Source organism: Chrysemys picta, chromosome 22 (assembly GCF_011386835.1).
Source record: "Chrysemys picta bellii isolate R12L10 chromosome 22, ASM1138683v2, whole genome shotgun sequence".
Classification (NCBI taxonomy): Eukaryota; Metazoa; Chordata; order Testudines; family Emydidae; genus Chrysemys; species Chrysemys picta.
In genome coordinates, this window is record NC_088812.1 from 16,376,997 (window position 1) to 16,402,495 (window position 25,499).

The 25,499-nt window shown below is 52.6% G+C and overlaps 2 protein-coding genes across 15 annotated transcripts; one reads left to right on the forward strand and one right to left on the reverse strand.

The window, feature by feature from the left end:
• Positions 1-128: 128 nt before the first annotated feature.
• Positions 129-14,926, reverse strand: LOC135977083 (zinc finger protein 629-like). Of its 7 annotated transcripts, none has more exons than XM_065576080.1 (5): positions 14,630-14,897; positions 12,797-12,863; positions 6,790-6,924; positions 5,772-5,887; positions 129-1,613 (listed from the first exon to the last, which is right to left on the reverse strand). In XM_065576080.1, exons 4-5 carry the CDS (start codon positions 5,845-5,847, stop codon positions 754-756), a joined length of 936 nt encoding a protein of 311 aa, XP_065432152.1. In that variant the 5' UTR covers positions 5,848-5,887; positions 6,790-6,924; positions 12,797-12,863; positions 14,630-14,897; the 3' UTR covers positions 129-753. The 7 variants fall into 7 exon arrangements, with proteins under 7 accessions (XP_065432152.1, XP_065432148.1, XP_065432149.1 ...); XM_065576076.1 differs by lacking the exons at positions 12,797-12,863; positions 14,630-14,897 and adding exons at positions 8,416-8,477; positions 9,218-9,359; XM_065576077.1 differs by lacking the exon at positions 12,797-12,863 and having other exon boundaries at positions 14,630-14,926.
• LOC101947490 (zinc finger protein OZF-like) lies at positions 14,173-24,633 on the forward strand. 8 transcript variants are annotated; one of them, XM_065576071.1, is made up of 5 exons: positions 14,173-14,404; positions 15,836-16,024; positions 18,838-18,950; positions 20,810-22,044; positions 23,526-24,633. In XM_065576071.1, exons 3-5 carry the CDS (start codon positions 18,872-18,874, stop codon positions 23,541-23,543), a joined length of 1,332 nt encoding a protein of 443 aa, XP_065432143.1. In that variant the 5' UTR covers positions 14,173-14,404; positions 15,836-16,024; positions 18,838-18,871; the 3' UTR covers positions 23,544-24,633. The 8 variants fall into 8 exon arrangements, with proteins under 8 accessions (XP_065432143.1, XP_065432144.1, XP_065432145.1 ...); XM_065576073.1 differs by having other exon boundaries at positions 14,174-14,404; positions 20,813-22,044; XM_042842196.2 differs by lacking the exons at positions 14,173-14,404; positions 15,836-16,024 and adding exons at positions 16,124-17,196; positions 17,974-18,172.
• Positions 24,634-25,499: the final 866 nt, after the last annotated feature.

The window sequence follows — 25,499 nt, forward strand, 5'->3', positions numbered from 1 at the left end:
ATGTGATTTTCCCCCCACCCCCATTATCCGTATTAGCACAATACCTGGGGCCCCCCACTGAGAGCAGGACCCCAAATACGGAACCACGGTGCCATTTCCTTCCCAACGAGCCCGAGCCACACAGAATCTACACCCCCAAAACAGCAGAATTTTATTCTACACCCGAGGCACCTCCTCATCCACAATCTAGCTTTTAACGTCATTCCCCAGGAGAGGATGCCCTCCCCTGCACCTAGATGCTGGCTTCCCTAGGATGGGGGGTTGCCTTGTTGAGTATTATGGCTTCTACCTTAAACATCCCCCCACCCCACCCCTGGTCCCCGCCCCCCACCTTATGTACATCTGTAAGCTCTGTCCCCTGTGAGTCTTTTGAGGTCTGCTTTCCAAGGGTTTGACCACAGCGTTGATAGAGTGGACGGCCATGGGCAACCCGCACCAATCTAGTGGATGGCCATGTGACGCCATAGACAGCCACGTGACTTGCCAACGCTAAGTGCTCATTGAGATCATGGAAGGTCACATGACGGGCCACGGGCATGCTCAACATCCATCGATACGGTGGAGGGCCCCGCTCAGCACACATCAATACCATGGACAGCCACGTTCGGCGATGCTGGGGCTGGTCACGTGACAGGCATAGCCATGCTTTGCAGGCAGCAACGCTGCGGCCAGCCACATGCCGAACCCCACTGAGTGCATCTTGATGCCATGCATGGTCACATGACAGGCACGGCCCCGCTCCACACCCGTCGCTCAGCGCACGAAAAGGGGCTTGTGGACCCTCTTGTGCCGGTTGAGCGTGGCGCTCTTGGCAAAGCTCTCCCCGCATTCCACGCAGATGTAGGGCTCGTGCCCGTGGGCTTCGGCCCGGTGGCGCTCCAGCTCGGCGCTCTCACGGAAGGTCTGGCCGCACTCGGGGCAGGCCTGGCTCTGGCGGGCAGCGTGGAGCCGCTGGTGCTTGAGGAGGTTGGTGCTCTGGGTGAAGCCGCGGCCGCACTCGGCGCAGCGGTGGGGGCGGGCGCCCGAGTGGGTACGCTGGTGCTTGATGAGGTTTTTGCTCTGGGTGAAGCTCTTGCCGCACTCCCCACACTGGTAGGGCTTCTCGCCGGTGTGGATGCGCTGGTGCTGGATGAGGTTGGAGCTCCAGCTGAAGCTCTTGCCGCAGTCGCCACAGCGGTAGGGCTTCTCGCCGGTGTGGGTGCGCCGGTGCTGCACCAGGTGCGAGTTCTGGCTGAAGCTTTTGCCGCACTCGCTGCAGGTGCTGGGCCGCTCGCCGGTGTGAGTCCGCTGGTGCCGCAGCAGCTTCGACCAGTGGCTGAAGCTCTTGCCGCACTCGTTACAGATGAAGGGCCGTTGCCGGCCGGCGGCACCGCGGTGCCGCACCACCATCCCCCCCTCTTCCTCCTGCCCGCCAGCTAACTCCACCAACTCGCTGCCATAGTCAGGGGGCGGCCCTGCCGGGCTCTCCGGCCCCCGGGCTTTGCCGCTGTTCCCGTCGGCTCTCTGGGAAGCCTTCTTCTTGGGCTTCTTGGCCAGCGGGCTATGAGGGATGACGGTCTGGATGATCTCGTGCTGAAGCTCCTCCTCGCTCTCGCTCACGATGCCGTCGTCAGCTGGAAAGCAAAGGGGAGCCGGGGTTGGCACAAACGCACAGCCCTGGGGCTCCGTCTGGAAGCCAGGGCTGAGCGCTGCAGAGCAGCTCAAGGGGTCAGAGGTCCCGTTGCCATTAAAATTCACAGCAACCGGGTATTTGGATTCTCCAGGCAGCTTTGAAAGTCTCCCCCATAGTCCTCAGGGTGGGAGAGACGGCAGTTCTCATTTCAAACCCCGCCCCTCCCAGGAGAGGCCCCAAGCTTCCCCTCAGCCCCACTCCCTCATGAGCTAGGCTGAGGTGACAAGAGTGACCCACAGACCCCATGAGAAGTGGATGGGGAAGCCTTCGGCTGGAGGTGTATTAACCGCCCAGGACCTATGAGACATGGGAGCCTTCCCTTTTCCCCCCACCCACCTTGTTCCAGGACACTGTATGGAAGAGAATGGAAACGGGGGGGGGGGGAGAGAAGCCCAGCTGCCTTGCAGCCTGGAGCACACAGGGACCCTCTCCTCAACCAGCGGCACAGCCGAACCCCCACCCATAGCAGGTGGGATGGGGCACTCACCAGAGAGAGGGATCTGCACAAAGCGATGCCAAGCTTTGCCACATGCAGGGAGGACGAGAGATCCCAAGGGGAGGGCACGGAGGGATGGGGCTAGGACACCCTTTGGACGCTAGCAGTTTAATGGAGGAATTAACGCCACCCAAGGGACCCGGGGTTCACCCTGAAGGTGGCTCCTTGGGGCAGCCACCCTGCACTCAGTAACCCCCAGGTACCCTCTTCCCTTCAAATTAAAGCCACTTGGTAAGTGAAACAGCAGGTCACTCTGAGGGGAGGGGCCTCCCAGGAGTCTCACTGAATTGGCAGGGAGCCATAGAATAGAATCATAGAATATCAGAGTTGGAAGGGACCTCAAGAGGTCATCTAGTCCAACCCCCTGCTCAAAGCAGGACCAATTCCCAGCTAAATCATCCCAGCCAGGGCTTTGTCAAGCCGGGCCTTAAAAACCTCCAAGGAAGGAGACTCCACCACCTCCCTAGGTAACGCATTCCAGTGTTTCACCACCCTCCTAGTGAAATAGTTTTTCCTGATATCCAACCTGGACCTCCCCCACCGCAACTTGAGACCATTGCTCCTTGTTCTGTCATCTGCCACCACTGAGAACAGCCGAGCTCCATCCTCTTTGGAGCCCCCCTTCAGGTAGTTGAAGGCTGCTATCAAATCCCCCCTCATTCTTCTCTTCTGGAGACTAAACAATCCCAGTTCTCTCAGCCTCTCCTCATAAGTCATGTGCTCCAGACCCCTAATCATTTTTGTTGCCCTCCGCTGGACTCTTTCCAATTTTTCCACATCCTTCTTGTAGTGTGGGGACCAAAACTGGACACAGTATTCCAGATGAGGCCTCACCAATGTCGAATAAAGGGGAACGATCACGTTCCTCGATCTGCTGGCAATGCCCCTACTTATACAGCCCAAAATGCCGTTAGCCTTCTTGGCAACAAGAGCACACTGTTGACTCATATCCAGCTTCTCGTCCACTGTGACCCCTAGGTCCTTTTCAGCAGAACTGCTACCTAGCCATTCGGTCCCTAGTCTGTAGCAGTGCATGGGATTCTTCCGTCCTAAGTGCAGGACTCTGCACTTGTCCTTGTTGAACCTCATCAGGTTTTTTTCTGCCCAATCCTCTAATTTGTCTAGGTCCCTCTGTATCCGATCCCTACCCTCTAGTGTATCTACCACGCCTCCTAGTTTAGTGTCATCTGCAAACTTGCTGAGAGTGCAGTCCACACCATCCTCCAGATCATTAATAAAGATATTAAACAAAACCGGCCCCAGGACCGACCCTTGGGGCACTCCACTTGAAACCGGCTGCCAACTAGACATGGAGCCATTGATCACTACCCGTTGAGCCCGACGATCTAGCCAGCTTTCTATCCACCTTACAGTCCATTCATCCAGCCCATACTTCTTTAACTTGGTGGCAAGAATACTGTGGGAGACAGTATCAAAAGCTTTGCTAAAGTCAAGAAATAACACATCCACTGCTTTCCCCTCATCCACAGAGCCAGTTATCTCATCATAGAAGGCAATTAGGTTAGTCAGGCACGACTTCCCCTTCGTGAATCCATGCTGACTGTTCCTGATCACTTTCCTTTCCTCTAAATGTTTCATAATTGATTCCTTGAGGACCTGCTCCATAATTTTTCCAGGGACTGAGGTGAGGCTGACTGGCCTGTAGTTCCCCGGATCCTCCTTCTTCCCTTTTTTAAAGATGGGCACTACATTAGCCTTTTTCCAGTCATCTGGGACCTCCCCCGATCGCCATGAGTTTTCAAAAATAATGGCTAATGGCTCTGCAATCTCACCCGCCAACTCCTTTAGCACCCTCGGATGCAGCGCATCCGGCCCCATGGACTTGTGCACGTCCAGTTTTTCTAAATAGTCCCGAACCACTTCTTTCTCCACAGAGGGCTGGTCACCTTCTCCCCATGCTGTACTGCCCAGTGCAGCAATCTGGGAGCTGACCTTGTGCGTGAAGACAGAGGCAAAAAAATCATTGAGTACATTAGCTTTTTCCACATCCTCGGTCACTAGGTTGCCTCCCTCATTCAGTAAGGGGCCCACACTTTCCTTGATTTTCTTCTTGTTGCTAACATACCTGAAGAAACCCTTCTTGTTACTCTTAACATCTCTTGCTAACTGCAACTCCAAGTGTGATTTGGCCTTCCTGATTTCACTCCTGCACGCCTGAGCAATATTTTTATACTCCTCCCTGGTCATTTGTCCAATCTTCCACTTCTTATAAGCCTCTTTTTTGCGTTTAAGATCAGCAAGGATTTCACTGTTTAGCCAAGCTGGTCGCCTGCCATATTTACTATTCTTTCTACACATCGGGATGGTTTGTTCCTGCAACCTCAATAAGGATTCTTTAAAATACAGCCAGCTCTCCTGGACCCCTTTGCCCTTCATGTTTTTCTCCCAGGGGATCCTGCCCATCTGTTCCCTGAGGGAGTCAAAGTCTGCTTTTCTGAAGTCCAGGGTCCATATTCTGCTGCTCTCCTTTCTTCCTTGTGTCAGGATCCTGAACTCGACCATCTCATGGTCACTGCCTCCCAGGTTCCCATCCACTTTTGCTTCCCCTACTAGTTCTTCCCTGTTTGTGAGCAGCAGGTCAAGAAAAGCTTTGCCCCTAGTTGGTTCCTCCAGCACTTGCACCAGGAAATTGTCCCTTACGCTTTCCAAAAATTTCCTGGATTGCCTGTGCACCGCTGTATTGCTCTCCCAGCAGATATCAGGGTGATTAAAGTCTCCCATGAGAACCAGGGCCTGCGATCTAGCAACTTCTGCTAGTTGCCAGAAGAAAGCCTCGTCCACCTCATCCCCCTGGTCTGGTGGTCTATAGCAGACTCCAACCACGACATCACCCTTGTTGCTCCCACTTCTCAACTTTATCCAGAGACTCTCAGGTTTTTCTGCAGTATCATACCGGAGCTCTGAGCAGTCATACTCCTCTCTTACATACAACGCAACTCCCCCACCTTTTTTGCCCTGCCTGTCCTTCCTGAACAGTTTATATCCATCCATGACAGTACTCCAGTCATGTGAGTTATCCCACCAAGTCTCTGTTATTCCAATCACATCATAGTTCCCTGACTGTGCCAGGACTTCCAGTTCTCCCTGCTTGTTTCCCAGGCTTCTTGCATTTGTGTATAGGCACTTAAGATAACTCAATGATCGTCCCTCTTTCTCAGCATGAGACAGGAGTCCTCCCCTCTTGCGCTCTCCTGCTTGTGCTTCCTCCCAGGATCCCATGAGTGACACCATGTGGGAAGAACGGCCCAGTGGTCAGGCCACTAGCCTAGGACTTGGCAGACCCAGGGGGTTCGAGTCCTTGCTCTGCTACAGCCTTCCTGTGTGGTGACCCTGGGCCTCAGTTCCCCCTCTGAACAATGGAGATGCCCAGCCCTGCCTCAGAGGGATGTGTGAGGATAACTCCAGTGACAACTGGAAGGTGCTTAGATACAATGCAAATGGGGCCAGACAAGTACCATCCATAACACGAGGAGCGCTAGGCTAGGACAGATGGAACTAAGAGTCCCCTTCACCCCTTGGGTCTCAGCTCCCTCCACCCACACTTCACCGATCGGTGGCTCCTGGCTTCGCGTCCGTCCTCACCTATGTAGACTCGTCTAACGATATCAGGGTCATCAGAGTCATGGAGCTCCACCACGCACGGCTCTTCTTGCTCCATTTGGGGGAGGGGAAGGAGAAGTGAGGAGTCAGGAATCCTGCTAATGGGAGAGAGAAGAGAAACACAGCCCATTAACTCTCTGCCCCACAGCAGCGTCACCCTACAGAGCCCGTTCCCCACACATGCAGCCATTGAATCTGACACGAGATGGGTTAAGCAGTAAGGCCAGGAGGGACCACTGTGATCTCACAGCCTGATCTCCTACAGAGCACAGGCCAGAGAAACTCAGCTAGCGAGTCCTGCCCTGAGCCCAACCAGCAGGTGAGTTAGAGGACATCTGAGTCTCGATTTAGAGAGACCAACTGATGGAGACACCACCATCCCTGATGAAACTGATCCAGGAGCTCACTACCCTCCCATATTTAAAATCTGCATCCTATTTCGACTCTGCCTTGCAGCCATCAGATTGCTGTGAATGGGAGGTGGGCACTGACCAGGTAAGGCACTTCTTAGCCATCAGGTTTCCTGGAAAAATCTGTCCCTAAGTGACTTTGCCCAAGGTCAGGAAACATCCAACCCTTCGGGAAGGAGCCCAGGCAAAGCATATCACACGGGCTAGTGAGACACAGACTGACTAACCGCATCGTGGGCTAGCTCAGCTCCCGTTTAGGCACCATTATTTTCAGAGCCCGGGAACGCTTTTGGAAAACCCAGCCTCACTTTTGGGTGCTGAGCCCCCGAAAACCCAGCCCTGTGTGCCTAGTTCCCAGTGCTGCACCATCCCTGTTCTAAGACGCAGGCATTGCTAGCCACAGGTAGAGCACCACCACCCAAGCAATCGAGGTGCCAAGGCTGCAATTGCTCCCCAGAGCTGCCTAGGGGATTCAGACACCCCAATTGCCATTTGTTTTAGCCCAGCCTGACACTCCCCTTCGGGCCCTGCCAGGGTTCCTCTAACAGGCATGTGCTGTAAAGGGCACACGGACATCTCTGCACCGTTACCTGCACTCCGAGATGTGTGGGTCGGGGTTTCCTATGCAGGCAGCACCTTGGCAAACCAAAGGCTATTTTCCCAGCTTGCCCCTGCAGCCCCCCTCTCTCTGCACAGTGTTGCTGTGGCTGGATGCACTTGAAGACCTAATGGAGAAAGCAAAGCAAGTAAGAACTCTTATTATTACCTGGTCATCGGCAGTACAGCAGCTTACATCCTTATCACACCCCTCTGGGGTAGGGAAGCATTAGTCTCATTGCAACTGTGGCATAGGAAGATAATACTTAGCTCTTATATAGCTCAATGGGCTTTGCAAACGAGGTCACACAGTCCTTAGCCCCATTTTACAGATGGGAAAACTGAGGCATGTGGCAGCTAAGTGACTGGCTTGAGGGGGGTCAGACAGGAAGTCTGTGGCAGAGCAAGGCACTGAACCCCGATCTCTGGAGACCCAGGCTAGTACGCTAGCCACGCTTCCTCTCTTGGTCATCTACATGAGGGGAGTCAGGAGGGACTGCACTGAAGTCTCTAGAGACACAACAGCAGAAAACTGGTGGGAGAGAATCCAGCCCAGACTTTTCACTCCCTGCTCCTAAGAACTGCAGTCAACATCTTCCACAAAGCAGCTACTGCTTTTGAGGGGCCTCGGTCTTTGGGAGTCCAGCTCTTTCCAGGGGATAGGAGAATATTCTGACATGAGGCTTTTTTAGTAAGGTTAGATCTAGTCACTTCTCTTTGGAACACAAGACTGGAAGGAACCTCCTGAGTCACACAGGCCAGTCCCTTGATACGGCAGGCAGCCCAGTCATACAATCCTGTTCATAAATGTATCACGCTCCAGCTTTAAGCTAGTTAAGGTGTTAGCCTCCTGCTAGGAGTCATGGAGGGGCAATTCCAGAACCTCCCTCCTCTGACGATTAGAAACCTTCTTCGGATCTCCAGCCAGAAGTTATTCCTGGCTAGTTTCTCCCCATTTGTCGTTGTACCAACACAAGTTGTCTTTTAAACTGAAGATTCAACCTGAAAAAAAGAAAATCCCACTAACGTACGGCCATTCTTATGTTCTAACGCATCCGGGGAGAGGGAGGGGGGACAAAATAATCCAAAACACAGTCTCTAGGGCAGGGACCATCCCTGTTTGTACAGTGCCTAGCGCAATGCGGTCCTGATTTGTGACTACAGCTCCTAGGTTCTACTGCGATACCAATATTAAGTTCTTACAAGGGAAGTGGTATGTGGGGGTGGATCAGTCCTTCAGGAAATGGGGCCTGTTTTCAGAGCTTTTAAAAAAATTATTAAAAAAGTAGAAAAAATTCTTACAAAGTCACAATTTTTGTTTTAAACAGAACTAATGCTTTAGTTTTCTGTTGTTCTGGTTTGCACTGCTGGCGTGCCCAGAGAGCCCTCCTCCCCAACTGAGATCACATCTCCCTATGCTCCGCCGGCCTGTCCTTTGTACTGTAAGGGAATGCCTCAAGGCTGAAATATACCTGTTCCTGGCAGCTTTATGGTTACAATTTCAGCTGGGAGGTGTCGGGGACAATCCTGGTAAAGAGCAATGTCACTTGGGACAGATCTCCTGGGTTTGAGGGAGGAAAGGAGCCTGGTTTTTAGAGACTGTGAAACCAAAGGCTCACCCGGAGTGTTGCAATTGCTGACAGTTGTGCACCCAACGGAACAATTTCTTCCCCTCCGGTAACTGATGGCAAAGTTCGTAAAGGAGAACAGAGCGGCAGTGAATCACCCCCCGGCAGGCAGGTCCCAGCTGACGTTAGCCACCCACTGCTCTCAAATTAAGGGGGCGGGGGCCACGAGTCCCATCGGTGCTCAGGGGGCAGGCTGGGGAGCGAGCCAGGCAGCCATGGATCACACCCACCCCGGATCACTCTTCCCCCCCCCCCAGCTGCCAGGATCAGGGCGCCCCCATTACCCACCCTCAGGCTGGCCGGATCTCGCCCCCCCCCCAGGTGCCAGGATCAGCCCCCCCATCACCTCCCAGCTGCCCGGATCTCACCCCCCCCCCGAGGGGCCAGGATCAGCCCCCCCCATCATCCCCCAGCTGCCCGGATCTCGCCCCCCCCCCGAGGTGCCAGGATCAGCCCCCCCCCCCCCCATCACCCCCCAGCTGCCCGGATCTCGCCCCCCCCCCGAGGTGCCAGGATCAGCCCCCCCCCCCCCCCATCACCCCCCAGCTGCCCGGATCTCGCCCTCCCCCCGAGGTGCCAGGATCAGCCCCCCCCATCACCCCCCAGCTGCCCGGATCTCGCCCCCCCCCCGTCACCCCGGATCTCGCCCCCCCCCCCCGAGGTGCCAGGATCAGCCCCCAGCTGCCCGGATCAGGACCCCCCCTTGCCCTCCACCTGCTCGGATCGCTCCCCGCTGGCTGCCCGGATCGGGGCCCCCCGGCTCCCCAGCCCCCCCCCCCCCCCGCCCGCTCACCGCTCGGCCCGGGGTCTCCAGCGCAGCCGGGCTCGGGCGCAGGCAGGTGCGGGGGCTGCTGGGAACAGGAAGGTCCCTGCGCGGCCACCCGCTCCCCGCCCCCCGCATTTCCTGGAGAGCTCTAGGAACGGGCGGAGCCGCGGCTCTATGGTGGGGGGGAGGGGTCAGGCTCCGCTCCGCGGCCACGGGGGGGTCAAGCTCCGCGCTGTGGTGGGCGGGGTCAGGCTCCGCTCCATGGCCCCGCGGGGGGGGGGGGGGGGGGTCAGGGTCGGCTGTATGGGGGGGGGGGTCACAGTGCAGGAGGCTGAAGCCATATTTACCAGGGGATTTTTCCAAGACACAAATGGGCATTAAGGACCCAGCTTCCCTCATCTCTCACCCCCCCCCCACTAACCCCCATCTCTCAGTGACTCGCACCCCCCCCAACTCCCCCCCACCGCCTCTCCTGGCCCCCAACTCCCAGCAACTCCTCCCAGGTTCCCCAGCTCCCACCAAGCGCTCCCCAACTCCTCTGAAAAAAATCTCCATCCCTAAATTATGGGCCTGGACGTATAGATCTATGCACCCGCCTCCCAGCCCCAGCCCAGCTCCCTAGGAATTGCCAGGCTGAATCAGACCATCTAGCCCAGTGTCCTAATCTCGGACAGTGGCCGGTGCCAGATGCCCCAGAGGAAGGTGTATGTGGGATAACCTGCCCCCCAATTTTAGGTCTCTTCCTGGCCTCTAATTAAGCTCTGGGTTTAATATCCTCTCCACAATTTCAATAGCGAACTCTTCTTAGTCACAGAAATGTTCCAGCCCTTTTGGAATCTTGCTAATTTCTTGTGGCGATGAGTTCTGCAGGCTAACGAGGTGGCATGTGGGGAGAGTATTTCCTCTGCTTAGTCCGAAATCCATCCATCTTTCATCTTATTAAGTGTCCCCTTGTTTATGTGTCATGAGACAGGGAGAACAAAAGCTCCAGATCTACCTCCCAGTGACACCCATGGGACGTTTGCACAAAGCTTGTGATATGGCCCAACTCAGCGGTCACTATAAAGTGCTCAGTGTTTTACAGTCACATGAGTGGGAGAAATCTGCTCCCTCTGCTGCTATTCTACCTTTTGCTTCTCTTCCTTCTCCATCGTCCTTCCTCTTTTTCTTTCTCTCCTTTCCCTGTCTCACTGCTTTCTTCCCTCTGGATCTTCCTTTCTGCAGCAAATCTCAATCCTCCCTCTAGGTTTAACCCCACCCCCCTTTCACATCCCAGCTAGTCTAATACTCAGCAATGAAGTGTTAACGTTGACATTTTAAATGAGTCATCATTAGGCACCAGTGTTAACACCCAAATGTTATGAATGGAAGATGGGAGGGTCACACTCTTCAGAGCCAATGTTTCAGGCTGTCTGCAGACATCACTACATTGGGTTACACTTTGTTCAAGACCAAAAATTTATCTTCACACTCATGAGAGCTAGAAACTTAATGTTTGTGGTTAACACAAAAGCGGAGATCTGTAACAGGTCTCACATGAACATAAATACATCAAGCTAGCCTGGCCCGGCCCAAGGGTCAGGTGTCTAACACTCTTACCTTAAATCACTACGGAGAAATTTTTGACAGTGAAAGCAGTTGGGGTGTTGGGTTGCAACTTTCTGGGTTGGGGTGCTTCTCAGCCTCTTCCCACCTTAAAGTCAGGTTGCACATATGCTGAGTTAGTGTAGACTCCATAGTGTAGTCAGAGCCTGAGGTTGTGTCTACACTACAAGCACTACACCGGCGTAGCTGCAGCTATGAGGCTGTGGCATAGACACTTGCTACAGCTATGGAATAGGTGTGTCCCATCATTGTAGTTAATCCATCCCCTTGAGAGGCAGTAGCTAGGTCTAGGGAAGAATTCTTCAATCCACCTAGCAGTATCTACACCAGGGCTTAGGTTGGCTTAACTACGGCTCTCAGCGGTGTGAATTTTGTCCACATCCCTGAGATATTTAGCTAGGTTGACCTAACTTTGGGGTGTAGACTAGGCCCGACGGAAGTTTTTCTGCCACAGTGTAGTAACACCACCTCCCTGAATGACAGTAGCTGACAAGTCGTCTTCTGCCAACAGAGCTGCGTCTACTTTTGGGGTTTAGCTCTGTTGGTCGGGGTATGGTTCTTTCGTAGGTATGCTAATATAACTTTTAAGCATAGACCAGACTTGAGCTACAAAAGCCAGATTTTCAAAATGCTCAGATTCACTTTATGCCCCTAAACAAGGATCAGATTTTCAGAAGAGCTAAGCACTGTGTGCACTGAGTTCTTTTGTAAAACTGGCTCCTTACTCTGGCGCTGAGGTCATCTGAAAATCTAACTTGTCCACACACAAAAGTTCTACTGCTTTATGCCGGTATTGTTAAAGAGGTATAGCCTACCTAGGGTGGATGCAGTTATACAGGTACAGCTATTCCTAAGTGGGATGGGGAATACGTCATACCTGTATAAGACAGCTTTATACCTGTATAAGAACATAAGAACGGCCATACTGGGTCAGACCAAAGGTCCATCTAGCCCAGTATCCTGTCTTCCAACAGTGGCCAATGCCAGGTGCCCCAAAGGGAATGAACAGAACAGGTAAATCAAGTGATCCATCCCCTGGTGCCCATTCCCTGCTTCTGGCAAATAGAGGCTAGGCACACCATCCCTGCCCATCCTGGCTAATAGCCATTGGTGTACCTATCCTCCACGAACTTATCCAGATCTTTTTTGAACCCTGTTATAGTCTTGCCTGTCACAACATCCTCTGGCAAGGAGTTCCACAGGTTGACTGTGCGTTGTGTGGAAAAAAAAATACTTCCTTTTGTTTGTTTTAAACCTGCTGCCTATTAGTTTCATTTGATGACCCCTAGTTCTTGTGTTTATGAGAAGGAGTAAATAACACTTCCTTATTTACTTTCTCCACAGCAGTCTTGATTTTACAGACCTCGATCATATCCACCCTTAGCCATCTCTTTTCCAAGCTGAAAAGTCCCAGTCTTATTAATCTCTGTCACTGGCAGGGAGAGGAATAGAGCATGCATCTCCGTTGCCTGGGATCCTGATTGTATGTGAGTGCAAAGTCTTATTAATCTCTTCCCCTATGGCAGCTGTTCCATACCCCTATAACTGCATTCTCACTTGGGATTCGATCGGTGTAATTATATTGCTCAGATACAATAGTAATGGGAACCAGATAAGTACCTTAAATAGACAGACATAATTGTATTGGTACAAAAACTGTGTAGACCAGGCTTATGTGTTTGCATGATAAGCACCATTTTCCAGTTGCTCAGACCTTTAAGCTGAAATCATCCAAGTCCAATTAATTTTTTTAGGAACAGTTTAGCAAAGCCAGTTCAGGCATTTGTGAAGAGGATGAGAAGGGACGATAAGGTACTTTTCCCACTAGGAAAAAAGAAAGTACTCCTTAGTTATTTATTTTTGGAAGCATTAGTACTTAGCACTTTGGGGCAGAAATTTGCACCGCAGTTGTTTTCTGAGACACACAACATGCGAAGATCCAGGATTTATGGGCTTGATACAGAAATGACTGGGAAGGTTTCAGTGTTGCCATGACGTTACCTGCAGCTCTCGATGTCTCAGGTTGGAGTCGAACGCTGAGCGCTAGAGATCTGCAGCCTGACTCAACCTGATGGGAAAAGTGTCAGGTTCAGGATGTCTCTAAAAACAACCCTACCCTCTTGGGGTCAGGTCAGGTCATCTCTGGTCACCTCCTTCTGCTGGTGGGGTTGACACGGCAGTGGCCGTGTGCCCCACTCCTGCCGGCCGACACCACCTTGCTGAGCACTGCAGAGGGAGCGTGCGGACTACCCTCCCCGGGCTGGCTGCCACCGCAGACAGATGGTGGGCGCTGGGCATGAGGAACGGGAAGCTCCCACTAGCTCCAGGGATGAGGGAGCAGCAGTGCTGACATAGTTTTTTTTTTTTTTTGGGGGGGGGGGGGGGGAAGTATCAGGTTTGAGTCAGTTCGGTTTTAAAAAGGACTCAACGTTCTTGGTTCAGGTCAGGCTTTTAAAATTAGGCTCAAGCAGACTCAGAACCAGAGGCGGTTGGAAAAGGTTTGGGCAGGAGATTTCTAATACTTCTGGTTTTTCCTCCAAACTTTCCCACAAGATTTTTGGTTCAAAAGCTGTATTTTGGGGGAAGGGAATTCAGTTTTCAAAATCCAAATATTTTACCAAAAAAATGGCCAATTCCTGGTTTTTTGTTTTCCTTCCTTTCTCTCCTCTCTCACAATGAAGAGCCAGAAATGTTTGACCAAAATTCATTTTTGGCAGTGAAAATTTACATTTCAGTCCTAAAAAGTTTTTTTTTAAGTTCTGATGATAATAAATAAATAAATAAATAAATAAAAAAGTCAGCCGGCTCAACGTAGCACCTGTGAATGATTCCTTCTGAAAGTCACACTCATTTTCAAGACGGATCGGCACCAACGCTAAGGGCCAGATTTTCAGAGGAACACAGCACGCTGGTTACCACATACCCTTGCCATAAGACTACTTAGCACATTACATCAGTAGATTTCAAAGCACTCTACAAAAGAGAGATTCCCCATTGATAGGTGGGGAAACTGAGGCACGGAGCAACGAAGTGAGTTGCCCAAGGTCACTCAGCAGGCCAACGGCAGAGCTGAGACTGCAACCCTGCTGTTCCTCAGGCCACCTTTATGCACGATAGGAGCAATTAAAATAAAGTACCACCAGCCCATATATTTTAAGCCCTTTTCAGGTCACTTACAAGCAGCCAGGGCTTTGCACTCACATGCAACCGGCATCCAAGACACTGGAGATACGGGCTCTATTCCCATCCCTGCCACTGACCTCCTGCTTGACCTTGGGCAAGTCACCCTCCCCCCCCGTGCCTCGATTTCCCCTCCACCCTTGGTCTGTCTAGGGCTCTTTGGGGCAGGGGCTGCCCATCCAGCCCTGCTCTCAGTTGGGCCCGCTAGGCGTTACCGCAACGCATTTAACAATCACTCTTGAGAGTTATAAGACCAAAGAATTTCTTCCGCCTGCAGTAACTGATTGCAAGGTCTGTAAGGCAGCAAGGAGAACAACGCTACGGTGACTCATCCCCAACAAGGTGCGGCTGGGCCTGGCTGGTCGCAGGTGACATCAGCCACCCACTGATCTCAAACCCAGGGGGCCTGGATTCCCATGCGCTCAGCAGGTAGGCTGGGGAGCCGGGGTATCTCCATCCACCGCAGCCGCAGGAACCCCACCGCTGCCCGGATCGCCCCCTCTCTCCATCCCCAGCAACGCGCCAGGCTCCGGGTCCCCTTTCTTGGCTCCAGTCCCCCCCCTCCTTTCACTCCAATCCCAGCCACGCCTCGCCTCTGTTGTCGGTTTCTGCCCCTCCCCGGGGGCTGCCTTTCCCTGCACCTGCCCAACTCACCGCTCCAGCTGGGAAAAGCAATTGGTTCAGGGTGTCTCCACTGGGGATGGGGATCCGGGAGCTCCCAGCAGCTAGGCGCAGACAGCAGGATTAAATGGGTGTCTGGGAACAGGAAGGTCCCTCCTTTATCCAATCCCCCCGGCTGTGCTGCCTGCGATCGCTGCGACTGGCCGCTCTACCTGCATTCTGTGGTTAGATCCCTTAAGTCACTGGTTGGGGGAATGGACGATTTACGGTGGGATAAATCGGATATGGGGCGCTCCTAAGGCGGTGCATGAATCTCAAGAGCAGCTTGCGTCATCGCTGGATCATGAAGCAACCCCCGGCGTTAAAACTCCTGCCTGTTTCCACTGAAACTCCCTATTCCGGTTGCTCAGAATGTGCACACACCTTTGCCAGGGCAGGGGTTGGCCCAAGGGGGAATTTCTTAGGGAAGGTTTAGCGAAGGTGGGGCAGGGGGTTGTTAGCGGCGAGTTAGTGGAGGTAAAACACTTTTCCCACCAGAAAAAAAAACACCACTCAAAACACTGGGGATTTTTTTAAAAGATGGCTCTAAATCTGACCTAGTAATTTCCATGTGCAAATAAAAGAATGCTTTAAACACTTTATCCTAGAAATATATTATGGTGCAGGTGGTGGCAATAGGATAATTAAGGCCCTCAACCTGCAAAGAACTTCTTTTTATTGATTTGTTCTTTTTTATTATTTGTATTACCATAGTGTGTAGGAGCCCCAGTCATGGGCCAGGATCCCCCTGCCCTAGGTATTAGGTGTATTATGGCAGCACCTAGGAGTCCTGGTCAGGAACCAAGGCCACATTATGCTGGGCACTGAACATTATTTATTAGGTGTATTACGGTAGTGCGTAGAAGGCCCAGTCGTGGGCCACGACCCCACTGTGCAAGGCACTGTACAAACACAGAACAAAAAGATGGTCTCTGCCCATCTAAGTATTAAGACAAGAGACACCAGATGAGGGAATGCAAGGAGACAACGCTGCTCAGCAAACCAGCAGCCTAACTGTGGTCGAGTTTAATACCGCGACTCATTGTCACAAAGTTAAGCACACGCATTAGGGCTTGTGAGATCAGTTTCTAACTCAGGTATTGGTATTGGCCCCCATCAGCGTAGTATCGGGGCATGGCACAATCTGCAATGATCTTCCCACCCCCTCTGGAGTGCATGGCTATTGTTGCTGTTTTACAGATGGGGAAATGGAGCCACAGAGAGGCTAAGGGACTTGCTCAAGATCACACAGGGTGTCTATGGCAGAGTGGGGAATTGATCGCAGGTCTTCCCGGGCCTAAGTTACTACTCTAACCACCACGCCATCCTTCCTTTTAAGCTTGAAGTAGAGGGTTCTGCTTCACAGGAGCATTAAACACAGTGGTTAAGGTATGTGTGTGGGTAGGGGAGGGTTTGCCAGGGGTCACAGACCCCAAATCAGGTCACTAAGGGGCACGCTTTAAGCACTGTCTGACCGGTCAGCTTCTCGTAGGTCCTGCTAGAACTTCCCACCCTCTTTTCAGATCACTTTAAGCACAGGATAAGCCTCTGTTTGTGAAATCAGCACTGCCAAATCCACGTGTTCAAAAATCATGGTTCCGGCCTGAAAAATCATGAGATTACTTTTTGTGTGTGTGTGCAGGTTCTTTTATTTGCCTTCTGGATTCAGAGCCTTTAGGCATCTTGTTTTCCAGCATTTCTCTGCAACCCTCAGGACTAGAAATGTACCTTAAAAAAAAAAAAGCGGAGAGTCTCTCATAATAACAGGACTCCAGGAGCTGGGGCTTTAAGAAAACCACCAAATATCACGATGCCTGGGACAAAATTGCAGGAGTTGATAATGCCATACAAATCCCATCAAAATGCCAATAAAGGAAAGATTGTGGGTAAAAAAAAATGTAACAATATTTGGGTTTTTCAGTCGGGTTTCAGGAAAAACTATGTTGCTTGAAGGAGAATAAATAAAAGTTCCAAAATCGCCGCTTATAGTCAGACCGTTTTTCCTGATATTTAGCCTAAATCTCCCTTGCTGCACATGAAGGGCTTTCCCTTTAGCTTCCTGTGTCTATGCTTTTAAAGTTTCGGACTGGCAAACAGAAACAGGTGCCTGGGTTGGGAGGCTGGCATAGACCCTGACCTCCTTCTCCCAGATTTCATAGCTTAAAAGTTAGCAGGGGCCATTAGATCATCCAATCAGGCCATTGTATGTCCCCCAGTTCCCCCACCACCCCACCTGCTCTAGGGGTGAGGTGCAGAAGGATGGGACAGGTGCACTGGCCACTGCATGGGGTGGTCAGTTTCGCCCTAGAGGGGTTTTCACCCTACTAAAGGATTAAACCCATAGAGGTCTCAGATCCTCCAGCTCTCCCGGTGGGGATGAGGAAATGTAGTGCAGGGCAGGAGGGGATTTAATGCAGCAAGGACCTTCCTGTTGCCTGAATCCTGGTGGTGCCTGAGCTCTGCCGCTGGCAGCCCCTGCTGCCTGGATCCCCCTGGATCTGCCGCTGGACGCCCCTCTGCCCGGAGAGCCCAAGACACTGAAGCATCCCCCAGCAGGAACGGTGAGTGGGGCGGAGAGGATCCGATCCAGGGGGAAGGCAGCCCTAGAGGAGGGGAAAAGCAAAGGAAGAAGGGAGGACTGCTGCCTGGAGGAAGCAGCCAGAGAGAAACGAGATCAGGCGCCTGGGTGGCAGCTGGGGGAAGGATATAGGAGGAGGGCCAGCTGTCTGAAGAAGAGATAACACGTGGGGGCGGGCTGTGCAGTTTTCAGCCCTGTCGTTCCTTCCATCCAGTCTTTCCGTGCCTCAGTTTCCTCACCAGCCACGCAGGGATGGTAACGTCGCCCTCACACTGGGTGGTGGTGTGAGATCAGTGGGGCAGGATTGGTAAACACTTTGAGATGCTCTGGTGGAAGGTGCTGCAGAAACTGCAGGATCCTGGTGAAAAAGGATGTAGACAGAAAGAATTGTGTATTACAATACCGCCCCGAGCTCAGGGTCCCGGGAGACACTCCTGGTCCCAAAGAGAGCACCTCCTAAATAGACAAGACAGGTAAAGGAGGGGAGGGGAAACTGAGGCACGAGCGGGGACGTGACTTACCTAAGGTCCCGTACCGCAGTTCGGTAGCAGGGCTGGGAGTGGAACACAGGACTCCTGGGACCCAGCCACTAGGCCACGCTGCCTCCCAGAAGTGCAAAAAGCAGCCATGGCAAATATGTTGTTATAGCAACTCCTCTCCTTGCTTATTAGCAGGATTTGAACATATGATCATGTGCATCATAGGACTGAACTGCAGTCACTCAAGCTGAAGGTGTAACTCTGCTCATTGTTATTAATAGCAGGTAGTTATCCTCTATGGACCGTTCACAGAGCCAAACACATCGTACATTGCCATTAGGGCTACATGCACCCTGGAGCAACTGCTCATGGACTGACTGCTCCTTATGGAGCAGCAGCTGTGCTCAACCCCAGAAGGGACGCAATCAGAACAGAGAGACTCATGACCATCCTCTATGGCTAGATGGTGGCGGTGGTAAGGTGGGTTGCAGTATAACAAAGGCTGAGAGTCAATGGATAGATCTGGATGACAAAGGGGGAAGGTGGCTGGCTGGCCCAGTTTCTGTAGAATGCATTATTTAAACACTGGTGAGGTTTTCATTTAACTGTTTTTATTATACAATTAATTATATTATCTACTTCTGGTAGAGTTGGGTGAATTTTTCAGCCAATTTCTGGTGAAAAATGCAGAATTGGCGGCACCAAAACTTTTCACAATTTTGTGTCGATTTTGCCAAATTGTTTCTGTCAAAAAAAAAAAAAAACCAACACCTAAAAAAAATTCAGAAAAAATCAAAACATTTCCTTTCGACCTTTTCAAAACAAAAGGTTTCAATTTATCAACGTTTTCTTGAATTTTATTCAGGCAATCAAAAACATTAAAAAATGCTTGAAAAAAACCCCCACGTTGTTCAACCTGCAGTGATCGTATTTTCAAGTTTGTCGAACATTTTGAAAAAAGCGTTCAACCAAAACGGAATTTATTTATTGTTTAGAATGGCCAGAGAACCAAAAAATCCATGTTGTCAGCCAGCTCCGCCTTCAATAGACGTCTTTATTATTTTCAGTCTCAATAAATAAGCCACTGCTCTGCAGCTATTTAACAAGTCACGGCACCTCCTATTTTCTCCCACCCTCCTTTGCAGGTTGTGTGATCCTAATCCTGACACCATCTCTCGCATGGAATGCAGGAAAGAACCCCGTGTCTCAATTCTCCCGGACCCCAGCGAATGGCTGAATCAAAGAGGTGCTTGCAAAGGTAATGAATAATCAGAACTAGAGGGGGGCGGAAAGTGTTTGGATTATTTCTGGAGGATCCCAAGTGGCGATTAGGCTTGATCTACAATCATTCGCTTTTCTGGAGCTTTCGTGTGTGCGACGGGGCCAGCACTGGGTCTACGGACTACTTAATTCCCCCTTCAGCCCTTGTAGTTCAATGGGTCTTGAGTGAGCATCTGCATTGCAGTGAATTTCACCCACTGTGAATAGTGAATGCTTGTCTGAGTATTTGCAGGAAGTTCACAAGTAACAGTGATTTGAGGGCTGGAAAAATTGCTTCGGAGTAGGGAGTAAGTAGGGAGGTAAATTTACCTGGGTATACGGCATTGGGGAGACTGGTATTGGAATACTGCATCCAGTGCTAGTGTCCACATTTTAAACAGACTTTGGACGATTGGAGAGGGTGCAGAGAAAAGTCACAAAAATGATTTGGGGGCTGGATAAAATGCTTTACTGGGAGAGACTGATAGAGCTGGTCTGTTTAGCTTAACAAACAGCAGATCCAGACGTGACTTGATTACAGTGCACAAAGTCCCATCCCAGGGAGAAAATGCTGGATACTAAAGGTCTCTTTAATCTAGCGGAGAAAGGCAGTGGTCTCCGGTCCAGTGACGCCGTTCTTCGCTATCTCCTGGTGGGCGTGGGCATTCCTGGTGCTCTTACTAAAACTAGGGTGACCAGACAGCAAGTGTGAAAAATCGGGACAGGGATGGGGGGTAATAGGAGCCTATATAAGAAAAAGACCCAAAAATCGGGACTGTCCCTATAAAATCAGGACATCTGGTCACCCTAACTAAAACCCAACTGTTTGCTCGCCTCGCACCAGAGCTTTTCCAAAATCTGGCTGTGCTCCTGGGAGCGGCGCGCTCGGCAAAGCATTTCTTCTGCTTGGTGGCTATTGCAAACGCAGGAGGCGGTTCATGGCGTTTGCCGCTCAGGGGTCAGAATAAAATGGAAGGGTTCAACGCCGAGCTGCTGTATTTGAACCAGGGGATTGCTTCCATTTCCTGGGAGTTGATTGGCTACTCTTGGGATAGCAAGGTCAAAGAGCACCGGCCCGTGGGATTGTGGGATAGGATTGGCTGACTCAGGGTCTGAGGGTCTAACTGCATCCTAACTGCGAAATGATGGAGTTTGGGCCCGAGTCCCAGCTGGACCCACAGGCTCAAACCCATCCCCCAGTGGGGTCCTGAGGCCCAGGCCTGAGTCAGACAGAATTGTGTGTAGATGGAAATGGGGGTTGAGCCCAAGATTACATTGCAGAGTAAATGTACCCTTGGCAATAGAATATCCACGCCACCGAGTGTCGGAGCCTGGGTCAATTGACTCGGGCTTGCTGGGCTCAGGCTGCAGCGCTAAAAATTGTAGTGTAGAGGTTCGGTCTCAGACTGGAGTCTGGGCACCGAGATCCAACCTCCTTCTGGGGATTCAGACTCGGGCTGCAACCAACCCAAGTCTAACCATCTACACTGCAGTTTTTAGCCCCACAGCCTGAGCCCAACAAGCCCGAGTCAGCTGACCCTGGCAGCCACAGCTGTGCCATGGGTCTTTTATTGCCGTGTAGATATACCCTTAGTCTCCGTGCCTCAGTTTCCCCATCTGTACAATGGGGTAATAGCGCTGCCTGCCTCACCGGGGGTTGTGAGGATAAATGCATTAAAGAGCGTGAGGTGCTCAGATACAGAGGTGATGGGGACCATAGTAAATACCTTAGGTAGGCTGGGGTGGGGAAGTTACCTGGGGTCATCAGGAGTGGGGGAGGGGGATTGTAGTATCAGGGAACACGTCAGTATTTTAAAGAGCAATGTAGCCATGTCTGGAGTCTCCTTTTCATGCCAGCAGATCACCAGATCCTGAGCCAAACTGAAGAGGACACCCCGCTGTGGGAGGGCGCTGAGAAAGCGGAGTCGCGCGGGGCGTCAGCAGAGAGAACTGGAGGGGACGTCTCGCAGCAGATCCAGCCTGGGGCAGGGGGAAACCCCGTGGAGCAAGATCACCTTACCTCCACCACCCCACTGGGGGCCAGGCGACCCCGAGGGGATGTCACCCAGCAGAGTCTGCGGGGGGCCGTGGAAAACTCCACAGAGCGGGATCTCCAAGACGTCACCACCAGGAGACCTGGAGGGGACATCTCCCAGCAGAGCTTGTGTGGGGCCGGGGAAAACCCCACTGAGTGGGATCTCCTAGACCCACCGGCATCCCGGCGTCCCGGCGCCTGCACCGACTGCGGGAAAACCTTCAGCCTGAGCTCGAACTTGCTGCGTCACCGTCGCACCCACCTGGGTCAGAAGCCCTACCGGTGCGTTGAATGCGGCAAGGCCTTTGCCCAGAGCCAGCACCTTCTGGCCCACCAGCGGGTCCACACGGGCGAGCGTCCCTTCCTCTGCACCCAGTGCGGGAAGAGCTTCTCCCAGAGCCAGCACCTGCGCACCCACCGGCAGACCCATGGGGGCCAGCGGCCCCACCAGTGCCCCGAGTGCGGGCAGAGCTTTAGCCAGACCTCCAACCTCCTCAAACACCGCAGGGGCCACCTGGGCCACAAGCCTTTCCGGTGCGCCCAGTGCGGCAAAGGGTTTGGGGAGAGCTCCACCCTGATCCGCCACCAGCGCACCCACACCGGCGAGCGGCCCTACCGCTGCCCGGCCTGCGGCAAGGCCTTCAGCCAGAGCTCCAACCTCCTCAAGCACCAGCGCACCCACACCGGCGAACGGCCCTACCGCTGCGAGCAGTGCGGCAAGGCCTTCGGCAAGAGCTCTGCCGCCATCCTGCACCAGCGCACCCACACCGGCGAGCGGCCCTACCCCTGCCCCCAGTGCGGCAAGCGCTTCAGCCAGCGCCCCCACCTGGCCGCCCACTGCCGCGTCCACACCGGCGAGAAGCCCTTTGCCTGCCCCCAGTGCGGCCGCATCTTCAGCCAGAGCGCCACGCTGAGCCGGCATCGCCGCACGCACCGGCTGGAGGGGGAGCAGGCGGGGGAGGCGCCCCGACCGGGAGAAGACGGGGGTTCAGAGAAGGCGGCGCTGTGCGAGAACAGTGCACGGTGGGGGGAGCGCGTGGCCGGGGAGCACCAATACGTAAGGACTGGGAGGGCGCGGAGGGGGAAGGGGCAACAACCGCAGCAGTTGTTGAGCCTTGATCCAGGGTAAAATGTGTGGACAGCGCCCAGGTGGAGGTGGGGGGACAGAGAAGCTTTGGCATGGGGGGGGGCGGAGCTAATGGGGGTCATACAGAGATCCTGGTGTGTAGAGAAAGGGGAAATGGGGGCTATACCGAGCTCCTGTCAGGGGGGAGGGAGAGATGGGGGGGCACAGAGTCCCTGGCAGGGGGGGTTCATGGGGGACACCCATTAACCCAGAGCCCCTGGCATGGGGGAGAGGGGGAAATAAGGGGCACACAGATCCCCTGGCATGGGAGTGTCATGAGAGATGCTTAGAGCCCCTGGCCTGGGGGAGGATGTGAAGATGGGTGTTGCAGGGAGTCCCTGAAATAGAGATAATGGAGTGGTTGATATGGGATTTGATTAACAGAGAGTTAAAGGAGGGTCATATAATTAATGCCCATCAACATGGATTTATGGAAAATAGATCCTGTCAAACTAACGTGTTGTATATTTTTGGTGAGGTTACACGTTTGATTGATGAAGGTAACAGTGTTGACGTAATAGACTTAGACCTCTGGAAGGCGTCTGAGTTGGTACTGCGCGACATTTGGATTAAAAAAACTAGAATGACCACGGCCCACATTACATGGATTAAACCCTGGGTAATTGATCCGTCTGCAAATGTAGCTGTAAACAGGGAATCATCATCATCAACTGGGTCTGTTTCCAGTGGCGTCCCGCAGGGATCAAGTCTTGGCCTAAGCTGTGTCACATTTTTTGCTTGGGGCGGCAGAAATGCTGGAGCCGGCCCTGGTTCCAGCACTCCTGCTGGAGTGTCCGGTTTTTAAATATTACAAAGTTGTCAACCCTCTGGTGCGTGCTGCCGGAATCCCGGGTCCAATTCCGCTGTCCCCAGCTCAAGACGGCTGTTGATAAATTGGAGCTGGTTCAGAGACGAGCTATGAGAATACTTAAAGGTTTCGAAAACATGAAAACTCAAGGAGCTCAATCTCGTTAGCTTGACAAAGAGATTGATTACAGTCTGTACCTACACGGGGAACAAAATTTGACAATAGTCGGCTATTCAATCGAGCAGATAACTATAGAACAGGAGCCAGTGGCTGGAAGTTGAAGCGAAACAAATTCAGACTAGAAATAAGGCACAGGGTTTTTGAACAGTGAGGGTAAGTAACCATTGGCTCATCTTAGCAGCATGGGAAATTTCAGCTCGCAAGGTTTAAGTTTGGCAAAGTTATAAGCAATTGAAAACTGGTTCTTATAATGAGACACATCAGGCAACCTGAACTAGACGTCGCTGACGCTTATACATGTCAAAATCCTGCCAAGCAAACAGGAGGGTCTCGTGGAAAATGACAAATTCCAGATTGTTACTAATTATACCTGCAGGCTGAATTTTTAAACATCTAAAGAATTGTTACTATTGTATCTCTGCAGGGCTACTCCGGCCTGTGACATACCTTGGACCGCGGAAACAGTGTCACAGATGGAAAGACCGTGCGCTAGCCCAAACCTCCAGGGAACATATCTCCAACTGGTGGTGGTATTTATATCCCAGTAGGCTCCAGAAAATGCTGGGCATTGTACAGATGTTTTTCCCCCTTCTCTTGTATTATTTCTTGACTTACTTCCTATCCTCAGGGATTGTTGTCTTCTTTGGGAGAGAAGCGAGAGTGGCAGAGCTAAAGACCGTCTCGTGCTAGTGGATGGCGGGGGAATTGAACCTGGGACTTCGGGAGCTTGAAGCGTGGGCCTGTACTGCCTGAGCATCTTCACTCAGCCAAGGCTGTTATGTGCGCATGTAACCTGCCTGCTACCTCTCGAAGGCAGCAGCACACACTCTGAGTGAGGGTTAAATCAGCTTCTCTTCTAAATGGTTGATTTAAAGCAACAGGCCACTCGGACTTAAATAGAAAGACTGCATGAGATAATATTCCTGGCACTTAAAAAAAAAAAATCAACTACAAGGCTGGACTGGCTGGTACGCTCAATGCCTCTGCTGCCGCCTGGAGAGATGGCTGAGAGGCAGAGGAGAGGGGTGAAAATCAAAGGAACCAGACCCAGCGTGAAAATTGGCCCAGTTGTTCGTCTTTCCTCTTGCATGCGTGGGTCTGCGGTGCGGCAGTAACGAAGGAGGGTTATGGGGCAGCACCACGACACCCCCTAGTGGGGTCATCATCGGGGCTGGGATCCAGTAGCCTGATGCTAAATGGGCCGGCATCTGCCGCAGAGCTTTGGAGCAGAGCCCGGAGCTGAAGCACGGACCAGTCGGTTTTTGCCCGGAGCTGGAGCGGAGCCGGAGCGGAACAATTCAAAAATTTGATTGCTCCAAATCCCTGGTCTGCCGCCTGAGTGAAGATGGCCCAGCAGGGTTGTGTATGTGGCCCTGCCGCTAGCCGGGAACGTAGCTGCACTGTCTGCCAGGGTGGGATGCGACATTTTACTGACCAAATGAGCTGCGGTTTTGGCCTCCCAATCAGCTGTGACCTGTAAAGCCACTGGCCAACCCAGCTTTTAAGCTAATAAAACACATCCAATTATCACCAACCAGACCCTGTTTATCTGATTGACACGACTGGTCTCTGCTTTTCTATTGCTCCTCCCCCTGCCCCACAGACAGAGCAGTAACAGTGGGGGCCTGCCTGGGCCCATATTGTCACAGGTCTGTTAATGTCTCCCAGCTCAACCTCCAGAGGTGCTGCAGGTGAAGCAGCAGGCCCCTTAGCCCCCCCTCCACGGGCATGATTCAATCACCTCTTTAAAAATCCCAGGCTCCAGATTGGGGCAAACATTTGAAATTCCTAATCAAATACAGATTTTCTAGGGGCACCGGTCGGACGCCACTGGCAACAGCCACCCTTTGAACCCACTGATCTGAGCCAGGCGCGGCACGCCTGGCTTTTGTGGCCTGTCGCGCCGGCAGATTACGGCAGGTTTTGAAGTGGAACGCTGGCTTTTAAGGCTGTCTCATGGCGGGAAGCAGCTAAACCAGATCTGCAGCCTGTGAAGGCTTAATTGGGCCGGGGAGCTTGGAATAAGGTGACCCCAGGAGCTGCGGGGAAACAGCAACGACTGCATGTCTGTTCCTGGGAGCCCCAGCGTCTTCCTAAACTTCCTTGAGCGGGCCCTGTAGGCCAGTGGTTTTCAACCGGGGCCCCCAGGGGGGGGCCATCAGCAGGTTTCAGGGGGGTGGCCAAGCAGGGCCAGTGTTAGACCATGGGCCCAAGCAGTTGCCCTTCTTGCTACCCCCTAATGCCAGCCCTGGCTTTTAGATGCAGAAAGCCAGGTATTGTGGCCCAGGTGGGCCATGGCGTTTTTACAGCATGTTGGGGGACGGGAGGGAAAATGGTTGAAAACCCCTGCACTAGGCAACCCCATTACCGACGGCTGCTAGACCGCTACGTAGCCTCG

What these genes read in the sequence shown, in the direction of transcription:
- LOC135977083 (XM_065576077.1), bottom strand. Translation starts at nt 5,847, where the DNA reads ATGGAGCAAGAAGAGCCGTGCGTGGTGGAGCTCCATGACTCTGATGAC. An exon ending in CGTTAGACGAGTCTACATAG is followed by an intron (nt 1,614 to 5,771) that starts GTGAGGACGGAC and finishes TTTGCTTTCCAG; the next exon opens with CTGACGACGGCATCGTGAGC.
- LOC101947490 (XM_042842196.2), top strand. An exon ending in TCAAAGAGGTGCTTGCAAAG is followed by an intron (nt 18,951 to 20,809) that starts GTAATGAATAAT and finishes TTTTCATGCCAG; the next exon opens with CAGATCACCAGATCCTGAGC.